At 41.1% G+C, this 15026-nt stretch overlaps 1 protein-coding gene across 4 annotated transcripts in view; it reads right to left on the bottom strand.

Moving 5' to 3' along the window:
• usp25 (ubiquitin specific peptidase 25) overlaps positions 1-14768 on the bottom strand; it is a 28830-nt gene extending 14062 nt beyond the window's left edge. Inside the window, exons 1-13 of one of the 4 annotated variants that reach the window (XM_042431070.1) lie at positions 14509-14768; positions 10268-10345; positions 9978-10122; positions 9635-9758; positions 8515-8677; positions 7122-7208; positions 5632-5769; positions 4625-4698; positions 4426-4499; positions 2485-2636; positions 1156-1283; positions 944-1039; positions 631-795 (exon numbers count right to left, since the gene is read on the bottom strand). In XM_042431070.1, coding sequence (XP_042287004.1) covers positions 631-795; positions 944-1039; positions 1156-1283; positions 2485-2636; positions 4426-4499; positions 4625-4698; positions 5632-5769; positions 7122-7208; positions 8515-8677; positions 9635-9758; positions 9978-10122; positions 10268-10345; positions 14509-14550 — 1466 coding nt within the window. In that variant the 5' untranslated portion in view covers positions 14551-14768. Of the gene's footprint in view, positions 1-630; positions 796-943; positions 1040-1155; positions 1284-2484; positions 2637-4425; positions 4500-4624; positions 4702-5631; positions 5770-7121; positions 7209-8514; positions 8678-9634; positions 9759-9977; positions 10123-10267; positions 10346-14508 lie in introns of all 4 variants that reach the window. The other 3 variants (XM_042431069.1, XM_042431071.1, XM_042431072.1) reach the window with 3 other exon arrangements.
• Between the last annotated feature and the right edge of the window lie 258 nt (positions 14769-15026).

The raw sequence follows: 15026 nt of genomic DNA, 5'->3' as shown, positions 1-15026 counted from the left end.
GGCAGGGATCCACAGTACAACCTGAAGCAGACATATGAGTTATTTTTCATTTATGTTTGTGTAACTGGGTATAATGACAGATGACTGAACTGAACTGATTTGGGGTTGTGGGGGAATAAAACAGACTCTTTATCAAGTGGATTGAACTCTGAGACTGTGGGATGACTTTATTATTATTTTATATATTTTGGAGCAACATTTTCAGGTCAATTCCTTACTTTGCTAAATTTGTTGTTTTCAATCTGTGGAACTTCAACAGCAGGACTTCAGCCACTGCAGTGTGAGGTTCTTTCACTCTTGGGTGGCATTTTGGGAATTAAACTTGTCCACATAGAGTGGAAGAGGTTACCTTATGTAGCAATGTGGGAGTGTTGATTATGCTAATGATCAAAACTCACAAACACGCACCTACTCATGAACAAGTTGAAATGAGAAATTTACGACAAGTTTGTGCGGTTAAGATGGTTTGCTGAATCCTCACAGAAAAAGTAAGTAAGAATATGAATATGTTCTTCCATGAGGCCCACTGTTCCCTGTTTTCCTGTCCCTGCTCTTGAAACCACTTGAGCAAATGACTAAGAGGAGGAAAAGCTGCGCCAACAAACAGCGGGTGACTATTATGAAACTTGCCTTGGTGGGGGCAGCTGTTGTCCTGTTGTGCCACCGGGGGGCGCTGATGAGTCGATGTCTTCCACTGGGGAGGTGCACACGGGCTTACTAGAAGCAAACTCCATAGCATACTGGAGGACATCTGCCAGAGGAAACCTCTTGGGGCCTGAGCCATAACTCAGATACCTGAGAGAGAATACAGAGAAAGAGCGAGACAGAGGAAAGCCCAGGGAGAGATGAGAGATGAAGAGAGGGCATTGTCAGAGTGAGAAATTACCCTAGAAAGCTTTTTTGACCTTGGCTCAGTAAATAAGTATTGGTGGGCAAGTTGTACCTTTCCAGTCGCTGTTGGAGCAGTGTCAAATGCTCTTTCAGCCTCCTGATCTCCTCCCTCTTGATCCTAGTTATTTCCCTGTTCCGGTCCATGTACCTAAGAACACAAAGAACAGAGCAGATGTTTCAGTCTTTAAGAGACTTAGGTTTATTTGTTATTTACTGCAGACAGAGACAGATTGTATTCTGATTCAGTGTTAATATTTCTATCACCTGTCCATGTAGAGCATAGAGGGGAACTCGAGCTTGTTGTGGATCTTCTCAGGTCGTCCGAGTGCTTGGTTGAACTCAAATCTTGACAGTTCGAAGGTCAAAACAGGAGGGAGTTCTGTGAACCAATGCTGAAAGAAAAATGGATGTTGATCTTGAGATTAATTCTCATATAATTATATTAATAATTTTCACGAATCATCATAGAATGAATTTTGGTTTGCAAGATCCTCATGTGAGAAGATTTTTTTTTGGCTGCTGATTGACTGCGTGACATGGAGGCGTAACAATTCACATCAAACCTATGATTACATGAGTCATTGTCATTAACAAGGGATCATTTTTAGTGAACAATTACAATACAGAAAAATTGAATAATTCCACATGGATCACCTGGAACCCCGTCTTGAAATCTGTTGGCTTAGATGATTAAATCTGCTTTGTTGCTACTGTTTTAGTGTTTATAATGTAAGGTATACCCAAACAGGTCGATACAAACATATTAACGTATCAGAGACTGAAAGCATCCTCTTACTATTCTATTATTTATTTCTTAATCTGAGAATATAATTCTTTTTCTCTCCACCTCTCATGCACTGTATGCATTACATGTATGGCATAGCTTGTTGGTACAAGCTCACTACTTGACTGAATCATGACAGGTTTCAACTAACCGATTTCCTGGAGGAACCATGTACTCCTATATAATATGGATGGAGCGTCACTCCTGATTTGTCTCTAATGCTCCCTCACTCCCCTGTGCTGATGACTTTCCTAGAGGGCTGGGTGCCATACCCATCTGTGTGCTGGCCTGGTAATTACCTGCTCACAGCTGCTCTGGGACAGCGTAGTCAAGGCTACAGCTAACCAGAGGTCAAACCCAGAATAGCAGAGGGGTCACAAAAAGGCAAGGAGGTCAACCCTTTGGAGAGGACCCACCACATAATCCCAAATTATTTAACCTGAATGTCTTCTCTGGTGACAGATTACTGTTAAGAGTCATGGCTTTTTACTTGGTGTTAGAACTAAAATATTCTGTATTTGCACACAATTTGTTGGTTTAGAAATGTGACAAGTATCAATAGACATGAATATGTATGGAGCACCCAAAGCCCTGAAAGATGCTATTTTTTAATCGTGTACACACAAGAAATTAACTTGGGCCAACATGATCCATATCTTGTGAGAATGAATGAATGACTGCTAGTGTACCTCTTTCTTTCATCTGCGGATGAAAACAAACTTAATTCATTTAATTCTGTAAGAAAATTCCATCAAAATTTGCTGAGCAGTTGAATGAAAACCAGTGTTGTCATACTGTTTGGCACTGACCTCTTGTCCAGACCTGGCAGAGTTCTCTGCTGAGTGCAGGGACTCGATCTCGCCCTCAATCATTGCTGCCTCAAGACACTCGTGGAGATCCTTGAAGCCATTGACCTGCAGCGGATACTGCCCAAACATCTCTGTGTTTTCAAATTTTTTACCTGTGGAATTACACACATACAATATAGATGAACAAATGAGAGCTGATACAGTAATAATTGTTGATTTAACTGAAAGAACATTAAAGAACAAGCAGAGTGTGTAAGAGGTTGTTGTGCACAGGGTTTACGTTAGCAAGCATATTCCGGGCTTTTTGCCAGTATCGAGTGTAGTTGTCCAGCAGATGAAAATATCAATGGCTGAAATGTCCGGTGGGAAATATGCCGATGGCCGAATAAATAAATAAATGAAGAGCATATTAAATAAATAGCCAAATATTGTGCAACCGACAAGATATGTTGCCAAGACAACTTAAATATACACTTATATTATGCAAAAGTTTGGTTTTGTCTCCACTGTTAACACATTTAAAGAGATTAAGAGATTTGAAAACTGCACACTTCAGCAACAGCCCTGTACTTTGACTCAACCGCAGTGAACATGACTCTGAAAAGTCTTATTGTTTTCTCTCAGGTGACGTTACATCCAGTGTTGACACAGTGAAATAACAGATCAGCAGGAGCCCCCACAGTTAAATAACATGTAATTCATCAGTAGGAGGTTTAACTTTCCCCCCAGCCTGGTGAGGATGGGAGAAAGGTCTAAACGTTTACAAAAGACGATGGTGACCGAGGAAACTTAGGCAAATGTTTAACTTATAGCAGAGTGCATGAGAGTTATAGTGACTTACAGTGCTCGAAACTAACTTTTTCACCACCATTTTTGTATGTTTGGAGATGCAGAGTGCAGTCACATGTTACAGCTGGTTTCATTTTCCCCTGGCCCCGGTGAGAGGCGGGCTCAGGGAGTCCGCGGCAGGTGAAGGTGGTGGCGGAGCTGCAGATGCAGGCTGCCTGCATGGCTGCATTTAATTAACTACAGCAAGGCTATTTGTTTTATTTTATTGTTGTAGCCTATATGCTCAGTTCGCTAAGTTTGTGAAGAGTTCATTCTGCTGACTAAAATATATTTGTTGGATCATAGCGTTTGTGTTTTATTGCTGTTTAAATGTAGGTTATTATATGGCTATTTAAACATATGTCCGGTAGTTGTTCTATATGGCCGGAATTCTGGAATATTAACCGAAATAATTAACAGCCATCATCAACAACAACAACAAAAAAAAGTCTAGCGTAAACTCTGGTCGTGCCCCTTTATTGCAGTCAACTATTACAAGCTGTGTCATCACTATGTGAGACATCATGTATGTAGGTCAAAGGTGTGCCAGGCATGACAGAAGAGTTGAAGGGCAGAGAGCTTGAGATAAAGAAGCAATAACAGGAGTCATTTCACACTCGTTTTCATCCAAGCTGATTTTCACTTGTTCAGCAGTCACTCACTCATCATGACTACTTAAACAGCTGCACATAGCTCTCTGCATCAACTACTGATGAGAAGCCCCCCCCCCCCCCCCCCGCCTGCCCACACCCTTCCCCAAAAAAAAAAGAGGAGGAGAGGAGTTGCTGGCGGACATGCAGATGAGGCATTAAGGTCATTTTATGAGCAGCAGAGTCCACTGGCCAAGCTTTTGGTGGCTCTGGGCCAGTATTGTCATGCATAATAAGCGCAATGTCAATCAGCCGTCAAGGTCTTCCACGATCAATGCAAGCGCTCTCCTCCTTTACATGGACCACATCTCATTAAGACAAGGTCACCTTTCATTACTAGGGGCAAGGATTTGCTTATTTTCCGGCTGCCGCAATCAGACCATGCTAAGACTTTATCTCTGTGATTCTCTAGCTACCCCTCACTTTTTCCCTTTATTGATTTTTATTTAACACCTCATCTCACCTTCCAGGACACCCACAGCAAGGAAGCGGCCGTAGAAAAGCTCCACCATGGGATTCTTTGGCTTCTCGCCCTCCCTGACAATAACAACAACAAAAAAAAAAAGAGGTGGTGCTCATGAACATACAGGCCAGAGTTGTTTACAGAAGGCATCTCTGCCTCAGTTACATTTAAACGATATACAACGTGTATTTGTGGTTACCTGTCTTCTTCGGCCTTCATCTGGAAGGCATCCTCCAGCCAGTCCAGTAGCTTGTGAGTGAACTCGCTCACATCCTGCTGTTGAGCAAAGCACACATTAGAAAATAACCAATTATAGGTCTGCTTTTAGCACACAGAGGTCCCAGAGTCCAACTCCACTACTACAAGCAAGCATGATCCAATGAGCCAAATCAATGCCATGTCTGTCATCTGCTGATATGCGCTGAGCTTTGGATACGAGATGACTCTTCTTAGCGGATGAGTTCACACATTGCTGAACTTCAAAGGCAACCTGCATGCCCCGAGGCCATGCTCTCATAGACATCAATGCCACCTGGTAATTCAGGTCAGCGCCTCTCCAACCCGACTAATACACAGAGGAGTGACATGACTGATGAGTACAGAGGCCAGGAGCCTGACCTCAGTTAACCTCTGCAAAGACAGTGGCTTAGCGCTACTGCTTATGTAAGGAGAAGAACAGAGGAGTATTGTACATTTTGACATGTGTACGTCACATTATAGGATATGTGCAAAAAAAAAAAAAACAGCCAATTCCCTGCCAATATTATTTTTTGCATAGTTCAGGAGGGGTGGTGTGGGTTTGAGGATTAATAGTTATAGATAAGAGAGGTTAAGTGTCTGGGATTTAGGGGAGCTGAGTCAGTAGAAAGACAATTAAATTGAGCAGTCAAGCCTGAGGCTGAAAGGACAGGGCACAAAAAGGGGCTTAAAAAGTATTCAATATTTCCGGTATGTACAAACAGCAGAGCAGTGCTAATTTTCTTTGGCATAAAAAGAAGAATAAAGTGTATCAACGTACGGAAATTATTCTGCAAGAATTATTTGCATTCCCAAAGTCCGATGTTAACTGCCAAACTGAGATTTATGTCATGGAAAATACAAAAAAAAAAAAAAAACCTAAAAAAAAGGACTGCATTATTGTAACAAATACAGTATTTGTAATAAGTAATGTAATCCATATGTAATCCATGGCAGAAAGTGGCTTACCTGCTGGGACTCGCTGGACTTGAAGGCGTCTTTGAGGATTTCCACAGCTCGTGACGGATCGACATATTTCCTTTTGGACCCCACCATGAGGGAGAAGAGGTTCCTCAGCTCCTGCATGAAGGGCAGGTTCCTGTGCTCCTGGTCAGAGGGACACGATCAACAGTTTAATTAATCAAATGTCAGTCGGATCAGTGTTCCTCATTGTCAGAGGGAAACTGCAGGTGTTTTATTGAAAACCATTTGTATACCAGTATCTGATATTTTCCCATAATGAATTTTTCTAAAGGTTTTGGGGTGAAAATTCAGATTTTAATTTTGTCTATTATTTGTTTTGTCTTCATTATTGGTGTCCTGTTAAATATGCAAGTCTGTATTTGTTGTTGTATGGCTCTCCTTGTCTCTTCTTGTATGTCCTGTCAATCACTTATTCTGCACTTCCAATTAAAAAAAAAAGGATATTACTGTAGAATATTAGATCTAGTATAGTAATTGCTGGGGTAATACTTCATTAGCTCATTTAGTGATGTCATTTAGTGAAGATGTGCTGGAAAGTGTAAAAAAAATGCTCCCAGCACAACTGGTAATGCTACAGCACCAGATGTGATACCCCCACAACTCACCACAGATGCAACTTTCTTGATGTCATTAAGCATATACAAATCACACTCATGGTTACATATGATTTATGTGTAAACGCTCCACCGGCTGCTGTGTTAACATCACACTTTTCTGTGGTTTGCAGCTTTAAGTTGTCACCATAGTGAGATTATGACAGTGACACATAAAGGCAGCATGACTTAATCAAAATGTGTTAGTAGCGCATGATAAGAACACACTTATTTTTCTGTGCTAGTGAGTCAGGGATGCTGATGTTAAGATTAGAATCTAAGCTCTTGCGGTCTCATACTGCTAAAGGTCAGTGATTAGGACGGAGAGAACTGAGATGAAGAGATGACCGCCTGAAACAACACTTCCACAGCAGAGGCTTAGACCAGATTAGCGACAGGCTGCTAACCCTATGGTAAGCACTCTATAGGGGAAAAGATGGAGAAAACAAAAACATGCTGAGAACAACTGTGCTAATGTAGTGGTGGCTGTGGCTAGACAAATGTGTCTCAAATTTGAAAGACTCCATTATCAACCAAAACATGCCCTCTCTGCATGTTTATTTCTGTCCTGGTGGAGTACTACTGAAGCTTCAAACATTTCACACCAGTTAGCGCTTCTTGTATCTTGCTAGAAGTGAGTTTAAGTGAACTATCAGAGGCAAACCACTAAGCTGCTGTGACCGTAGGGCAAGACCACACAGCTGCTGAATGATGGCTCACAGCTCTAAGAGGGTCACACCCTCAGAGCTAAGGCGCTGCTAGCTGTGATAGGCGACAGAGGGGCTGCTATGACACAAAGGCATCTGAACTTAAAAGCATTAAAAAAAGACATCGCGCTCTGATTTTGTTGTTCCTGTTTCAATCTTCTCTGTCGCTCCTCACCTTCTGGTTGCGAGGCAGGTCGTGGACTCTGGCTGGTGGAGAGTAGTTGAGCACCAGCCTCTGGAACTCCAGCAGGTTGAACAGAGACTTGGAGTTGAAGAGGGATAAACAGACATTAGTAACATCCCCATGATAAGACAGCTTTATTCCATATACTTGCCATCATTTTATAACAGAGAACAACAGCACTGAACTGTAGGAAAGTAAGAAAATGAGCAAACAAATGATCAACAAGCAAAATCACATTTCACTTTATCTTAGTTTGATGTGATTGTGTTAGCTGTAGCACAAACTGCACATATTGAGCACAGGATTGATGCCAGCATTAACAAGAGACACTTCCCCTCACTGCTTTAACTTAAGGTCATGATGTTTAGTTTTAGTGTTGTAGGTGAATTTGTCAAGATTTGGATATCTTGTTAGTAAAAGAGAAAGTTGTTTACTCCAGTTCTTGTACGTTCTGTTCAATAGGGTCAGGTTCAAGCAGTGCCTTCTTCTCAAGGGTGGGGGATACCATCACATGCCAGGCAACATGTGATGGTGTATCCAGTGTTCATCTGGCATATTTCAGCTCAGGTCACATTCTACCACTGACTTCACAAACATACCAGAAACTAAGTCTTGGGATAAGCTGGGATAAACAAAAAAAAAAAAATCCAGCATTTATTTGAACAAAATTATTATTTATTTCTTATTTATTACCAATTAGAATAAATCTAGCTGATTAAAGATTTGATTCCTGCATCATTATAATTACACGCAACCAAACAGGAACGCGCTGAGGAATGCAAAGGTCAGGAGCACTGTGTCTTCCTTAGTTTCCTTTTGCCAAAAAAAAGTAGGTGAACAGCAAAGAGCTAGAAGAAAATGCAACTAGAAATCCCACCTTGCGGTTGTATGACTCCACCAACCAGTCAGTTTACATGCATGTCTGTCTAGACTCATATCATATTTGTAGTGGAGACTTTGAAGGAATTTAATAAAAGGTATTAAGTGTATTTTTGTCAAAATGATTGTATTATTCCATTGAGAAACATGCTGTCTTCACTTAGAGACTATTTGGGTATAAAATGTCATCACTTCATCATTTTATCTTATTAGACATTTGTGTCTAACACAGTGACCTTGACCTTTGACCACCAAATTCTTAGTTCATCCTTGAGTCCAAGTGGACATTTGTGCCAAATTTGAAGAAATTCCCTCAAGGCGTTCCTGAGATATGGCGTTCATGAGAGAATGGGACCTCTGGCCACAGCTCAGCACAATCAGAAAAAAACAGTCTATAGAAAAGCTCTTAAGAAGAGGGTTTAACTTAAATTTGAAACCATGCCATTCACTTGATGTTGGACTGCACAGTGGGTGGGTATGTGTGTTTATGTGTGTGTGTGCCCACCTGTATGACAGCACTGAACCAGCAGGTATTGCCAACATTTTTCAGACCCACGGGGCAGGTGTCTACCCTCTTCCTGTCATGCGGGTTAGGTGAATCGCTCCATACTTCTGTGTGGGTACGCTTCAGACTTGCCTTGTTCTCCGCTATGCTGGCCTCCAAAACTCTTAAAAAAAAAAAAAAAGAAAAAAAAAAGGAGGGCAGGAGGCAAAACACAGACAAATTTAATTTAAGGGCATTAACATTTTTTCTACCAGATGAATAGTTGCATCACCAGACCTATCTCTACAAGATTACCCACTTAATGTGCAATTCTTATGTTTTTTTTATTTTTATTTCACTGTAGGGAGTGCAGATTTGTTTTCCCGAATCCCTTCAGGTGTCACTTACTGATTTCCCTGTTGCACTTTATCTGCATTATATCTGCTAAAAGGTTAAGTGCTATTTTCAAAACTTCTTTCTCCTCACGATTCATCTCGTGCCAAAAAACAAAGCTGTGTCACAATGCTCTCGGGCCCCGTCTGACTGAAGTTGCATCCTCGTATTGAAATAAATGGAGCTCAAAAGCTTTTCTCCAAAGTGACAGCTCGCTGTGTGAACGTTGACATAGTAAGCCATTAGAAGGGCTTATCTCAACAGTACGTATCAGTTCAGTCAGACTGGGGTTTAATTAAGCTGCCAGATTGCGACTCTTTGGTATTGTGCTCCAGTCATATTGTACTTTTTAATCAATATTAAGGGGTCGTGCTTTAAAATGTTTATTCTCCCTCATCTGGACATAATAAATTAATTTTTTAACTTTAAATCACAGTTTACTCAGAAATGATTTACTGTTAGATATGACTTATTGGGCAATTGTGTGTTCTGACCTTCATATATATATATTTTGTATTTATTACAACAGGGGTTCTGCTGTGGGGGCTTTTTTCACTACAGTTTAACAATTCGGCATTGCCTCAATAAAAGTGTATGCAAGAGATATTTTCATCACACTGTGGCCAAAGATGGAGACGTAGGTGGTAAGTGTGGATATTCATCAAAAGGCTCGGTGCTGTTCAGTCAGATGATGAGCTCAGAATTTCTCTGCATATTTGTTTTGAGTCAGTAATTCTGCTGAGCCCACCTGCTGATGGCCTGCTCCTCATCAGTGATGCCCGTCTCCCTGAACGCCCGGTTGGACTCTTCCAGGCTGAGGGCAATAGCCCTTTGCAGGTCATCTTTATCATCTCCAGTCAGATCGATCACATCTGCATGAAGAAAACACATCATATATTGACAGGTGAACACCAATTTTACCTTCATAGTTAATACATAGAAAGTTTTGGAAATGATTAAAAAACCTTTACTTTTTTGCATTTTCTTTTAAAAACTGAATCCAGGTCTTATGAAACTGTAAACTGAGCTTATACATTTCCTTTTAATCATTTCTAGAACTTCTGTAGCAGAACTTTAAGTAATCTGCTCACTTGTGTCGGCCTGGCTGCCCACGCTGATATATCTGTCGCTGGCCACCTGAGAAGTCTGGTAGTAGGTTGTCTCATCTTGCTGTGGAACCTTAGCGTTCTTCTCTGTCAGAAAGGCCACAGCCTCGGCCAGGTCTCCATTGCTCACCTGCAACAACAACGTGTATGTGTAGGCTAACGTTAGTTGGCGTAAATGTTAGAAAATATCTACTGAACCTTGGATCCTATTTCACTTCATGCTTCCATTCCGTTCTGTCGTTAATGTTTTGTAATGCATGTATTCCATGATGTACCTGCAGGGCCTGCTGAAGCAGCTGAACGTCTGTGGTGCCTGTGACCTCCCTCAACTGGTTTAGTAGTGTCTGCTGGTGCTGTTGAAAGGAAATGAGATACAGGGCAGTTGAGAGCAGAGCATGATGGAAGAGAAGGAAGTAGTTCAGGTTCTAAACAAAACAATACCAAGGAAACCCAACTATAAAGGAGGAAAAGCCAACACTTCAATCAAAGGTGCAGTGTGTAGAATTTAGTGGCATCTAGCAGAACAGACTTGGCATAAATGGAATATTCATAAGTATGTTTTAATTAGTGTATAATCACCTGAAAATAAGAATGGTTGTGTTTTTATTACCTTAGAATGAGCCTTTTACATCTACATAGGGAGCAGGTCCTCTTCCACAGAGTCCACCATGTTTCTACAGTAGCCCGAAACGGACAAACCAAACACTGGCTCTAAAGACCTTTTGCATTTTTTATGAGTTTCACAGCCACCGTAGGTTCTCCTACACGTTTGGAAGGGGAGGGGTATTCAGTTGGTTGCAATATGCAAAATCACTGTTAGATGCCACTAAATCCTTCACACTGGTCCTTTCAACCAATAATACATTTAATCATAAGGCTTTTACACACCTATAGTGACAGGCAGGAGAATAAAGAAAGGCATTATCTCTGTCTTAGGCTGTGTCGTTTAAAATAAAACTTTTTTATTCATTTTTTTAATCTAGGAATCATTATTTTGAATATTAAAAAACTGGTCAGAACTGGCAGTGCTACACTCTGTATGACAGGCTGTGATCACGGTTACGCATGGTGTTCATGATATGCACAGTACAGTCAACCAAACTCTATGACAGTCCAGCTGCTCGTTGTCAGTTAACATATTCTAGATTGATCAAAATTCTTGACAGTGTTTAAATGAACATTGATTAACTGTTAACATGCATTGTCATGGCGAAGTCATAGTCTATAGAACTAACGATCGACTGCATCTGGCTTCAACACCAGCCAGAGACATCAGTTCAGAGAGGAAAGGAGACAAGTTGCTGCTTTACTCTTCACCATTAGTATAAATCAACTGCTCTGCATTGTCCAGTATTATAAAAGTAACCATTAATCACAAATCCATCCTAATGTCAAATTACATTGTTACAAATTATCATATATATGTAACTTGTACATGAGGAACTGATATAGTATCCAATCAGAAGGCTCCTGTCAATTCTCGTCCTTCTTTATGAGTTCAACAACGTCTGATGACAAACTGATGTCAAACCCAGCTGGACTGTATGGCCTTACCACACATTTAACCTTCAATGCACAGCTTGAATAAATGCACTATAAATAATGGGGGGAGTGCACTTAGTGTCAGCATCCAAGGCGGAAGTCTTCAGTCTGGATTGAGAGACTGCAGTTTTCACAGGTGCAGCGGGCAACAGACAAGAGTGTCAGCTAAAAGAGGGCTTCCATTGGTTAGCACTCATTACTGTAGGTTGTATTCACACGCTATAGATTGATTGCAACACATATCCACGGCAACGCTGTATACCATCTACGTCACGGACGCTCTTAAACACTTTTAATGGAGATGCTACAGCTACTACACAAAAGGCAATGAAACCAGTCATGCCTGGGAGCGGGACGTCATGTCATAAAGCAGCAGCACACAAATAACGCAGGCTTCCATCCGACACACGTTTTTGTGCTGTGCTCTTGTGCCGTGAATGGATTTGCACTACAAATGTGAAAAGAAAAAGATAAACTATTCTGGACCGCACCTTAATTCAACTTCAGATTTCGTAATTCACCAAAACTACAAAAACTTGAAGAAAGAAAATGGCCTTGGGTCTAAATAAACAAGTGGATTCAAAGATTCTTTGTGCTGGTTTGTAGACCCAACTCTTCTGTGAGCTTTCAAAAGCAAAAGTGCTTTATTTAACCCTGGGGACAACTGTTTTCACAGAGTCACTGGAGAGAATGAAAAGAAAATTCACGCCTATGTTAGAGTAACAGCATATAAATAATTCACCAAACCCAATTCGTCTGTGACCACGCTCACGGTTTACTAGACGAGGATTCACCACACAGTGCAGTCGAGCTTCATATCCATGTAGCAAGTAACACAAATAAGACAACTGACAACATGACACTGTTCCCTGCCGACTTCATAAAGGAAAGCTACTCTGAATGATCTGACATGTCACTGTAAAGAAGTCTTAAAAAATAAAAAAACTAGGTGGGAAACCACCAAAATACATTTATATAAGGGCTCATTTCAATTTTCCTTTCAGTTCTTCAAACATTTTTCATCAATATTCATTTAACAGCACTTAACCACTAATGGAAGTGCAACTTTTCCTCAAAAGATCCAACTGCAGTGTGTTGATATACTTATGATATTTGAACCACTGAGACGAGTAAACATGGTCGGAGACTGACGGATGCAGGTTTGTTGGCGCTGAGGATGGCAGGGTCAGTGAGGTAAAAGGGAAGTCACACCTGTGACAGATTTGGGCCAAGTCAACCACAAGAGCAGTTACACATACACACACACACACACTTCTCATCAGCATGTGGCATGTCCAGCATGAGTATTGGACACACTGGTCATGAGCAGCTTGTGAATAACACCACAGAATTCTCTGCATGGCAGACAAGGGAACAACTTAAAGGCTTCAGAGAAGGTTACAGACGGGCACTCCCTGTCAGCCTACTTTCGGGATCTTACGGCTGATATTTGTTTGTGCATGTGAAGGCGTTGCAGTGAGAAAAAAATCTGCAGTCAGATTAGAAATCCTCCAATGGACCTCGTCTCACTATCTACAGGTCACTACAAGAAAACCTGCACCACACCCTACTCTCAAGAAGCACTCTAATGATGGGGCACAACACAACTAGCTTTGTAATGACTATAACTACATCCAACCACACACAATCAGACTGTCAAAACGCCAACTAGTTTAGAAATTGATAACATACAACCTAATAAACGTTTTATTTACTGACTTCAAATCGTGTATAGTGGTTTCAATTGCTCAAAAATGGTATTTTACTACCCTGTCTTTACTGTCATTGTTAGAAATGTTGGTTTCATTTCACCCTCTCAAAAGGTCGGCCTGCATAATAGGGTTTGTGTTACACAGCTACTTTTAGGTTTGAGTCATCAACTGGAGGCTAAAGTCAAAGTATTTATTATGGCATATGCTTCAGACTGTCATCAGTGCATCACATGATCAGCTCATACTGCCAGATTAGGTTTTATACAATATGCTGCAGAAGAAAGGTACTGAATTGTATGCAGTGTAGTAAACATGACTGTGATTATATAACTCTTATGCAAAATACATTTCTTTTCATTGGGACTAGCAGAGCAAACATCTAACCTAACGGTACGTTTTAGCAACAACAGTCAAGTGGTTATATAACTAACCAGAGCTATGCAATGCTGGGCATGGTGGTCAGAAAGTAAATCCCATAACTAGGATCCTAGGCAACGGCACTTTCGTAAACTGATAGCATGAGCAAAATGAAACCTAAGAATCTGCCTCCTCAGTTATGAACCATCACACACACTTGGCTTTCTATTTGGCTTCTCAATCCCCGCCCAGCACCGAGACTCCGGCTATGTTTCTACCTTCGCCGCTGGCCACACTTTGTAAACAAACAGATAGTTATGTGATGAGTAATGTTAACCTAGGAAACATTCGCACATACAAACACGGATTTTACACTACTTTAAATCAGATATTATTGTTGGCGTTAATCTACAACATGAACTGTCTTTACGTCACCTGCCCAACATTACGAAGTTAACGGTACTAACTATCTTTCGCTGTCATTTGGCCTTGTTTATTTCAATTGACGCACAGTTAGCCCAGGATGCTAAGCTAACGTTACTAAAGCAGGAGTGTCGTCCGCATTGATACGTATGATTTTCTAATTATCATAAGACAACTTACACAAAGAACGCGAAGATTTAACAGAACTTTAAGTGGTGCAGTTAGCTAGCGTTGGCTAACGGTTAGCACAATATTGGATAACGCTTTGCGCTAGGATAACATTAGGCCTAGCATAAATACATTTGCTTGCGGTTTACAAACGGTTCTGTACCAACCGGTGGCCCATAGCCCTCATAAAACGGCAATGCAAGGTTAACCCAACTAACCATGGAGCTACCAGCTTACTCTGTAAGTACTCTGAGACAGAAAACTGTAAGTTTTGGCTGTTACAGTTCGGCTACAGTTAGCTTTTGTAAGCTTACCTTCTGAGAGTGCTGCTGGAGGACATTCTGCTCCACGGTCATGGCCGGTTCACAGAAAAATGTTATCAAATTAAAACCAGGAGTAGCAAAATGCAGACGATAATTTTTCACTCAAAGCGACTTAAAACACGATGCTACGATGTCCCCTCCTTCATCAGCGACATTACGGGCGCCATAGCGGAGTGACTAGCGCAGCCTGGCAGCAGCAGCATGAAAACATTGCTGCTCCCCTCCCGCCTGAGAGCTGGGATCGATTACTCATGTCTCAATCTCAACTCCGCATTTAACTTACGTCACACATCAGACTTTTGGAAATCAGAAAATAGGAATAGGCAGCAGTGGTTTAGTAATCGTATTTTAATAATATTCAACCAACACGGTCAGCTCTATTGAATTCATTCAACACCACGGAATCCCAGTTTCTCCAAAGGATTTCTCAATTGTCTTTCTTGTATTGTTTCGCTTTTTAAACGTTTTAAGGGAGATGGCAATCACCCTACACTGTTATATGTAAGTGA

The sequence above is a fragment of the Thunnus maccoyii genome, chromosome 13 (genome assembly GCF_910596095.1).
Source record: "Thunnus maccoyii chromosome 13, fThuMac1.1, whole genome shotgun sequence".
NCBI lineage: Eukaryota > Metazoa > Chordata > Actinopteri > Scombriformes > Scombridae > Thunnus > Thunnus maccoyii.
This window is presented reverse-complemented; position numbering and strand designations above follow the sequence as displayed.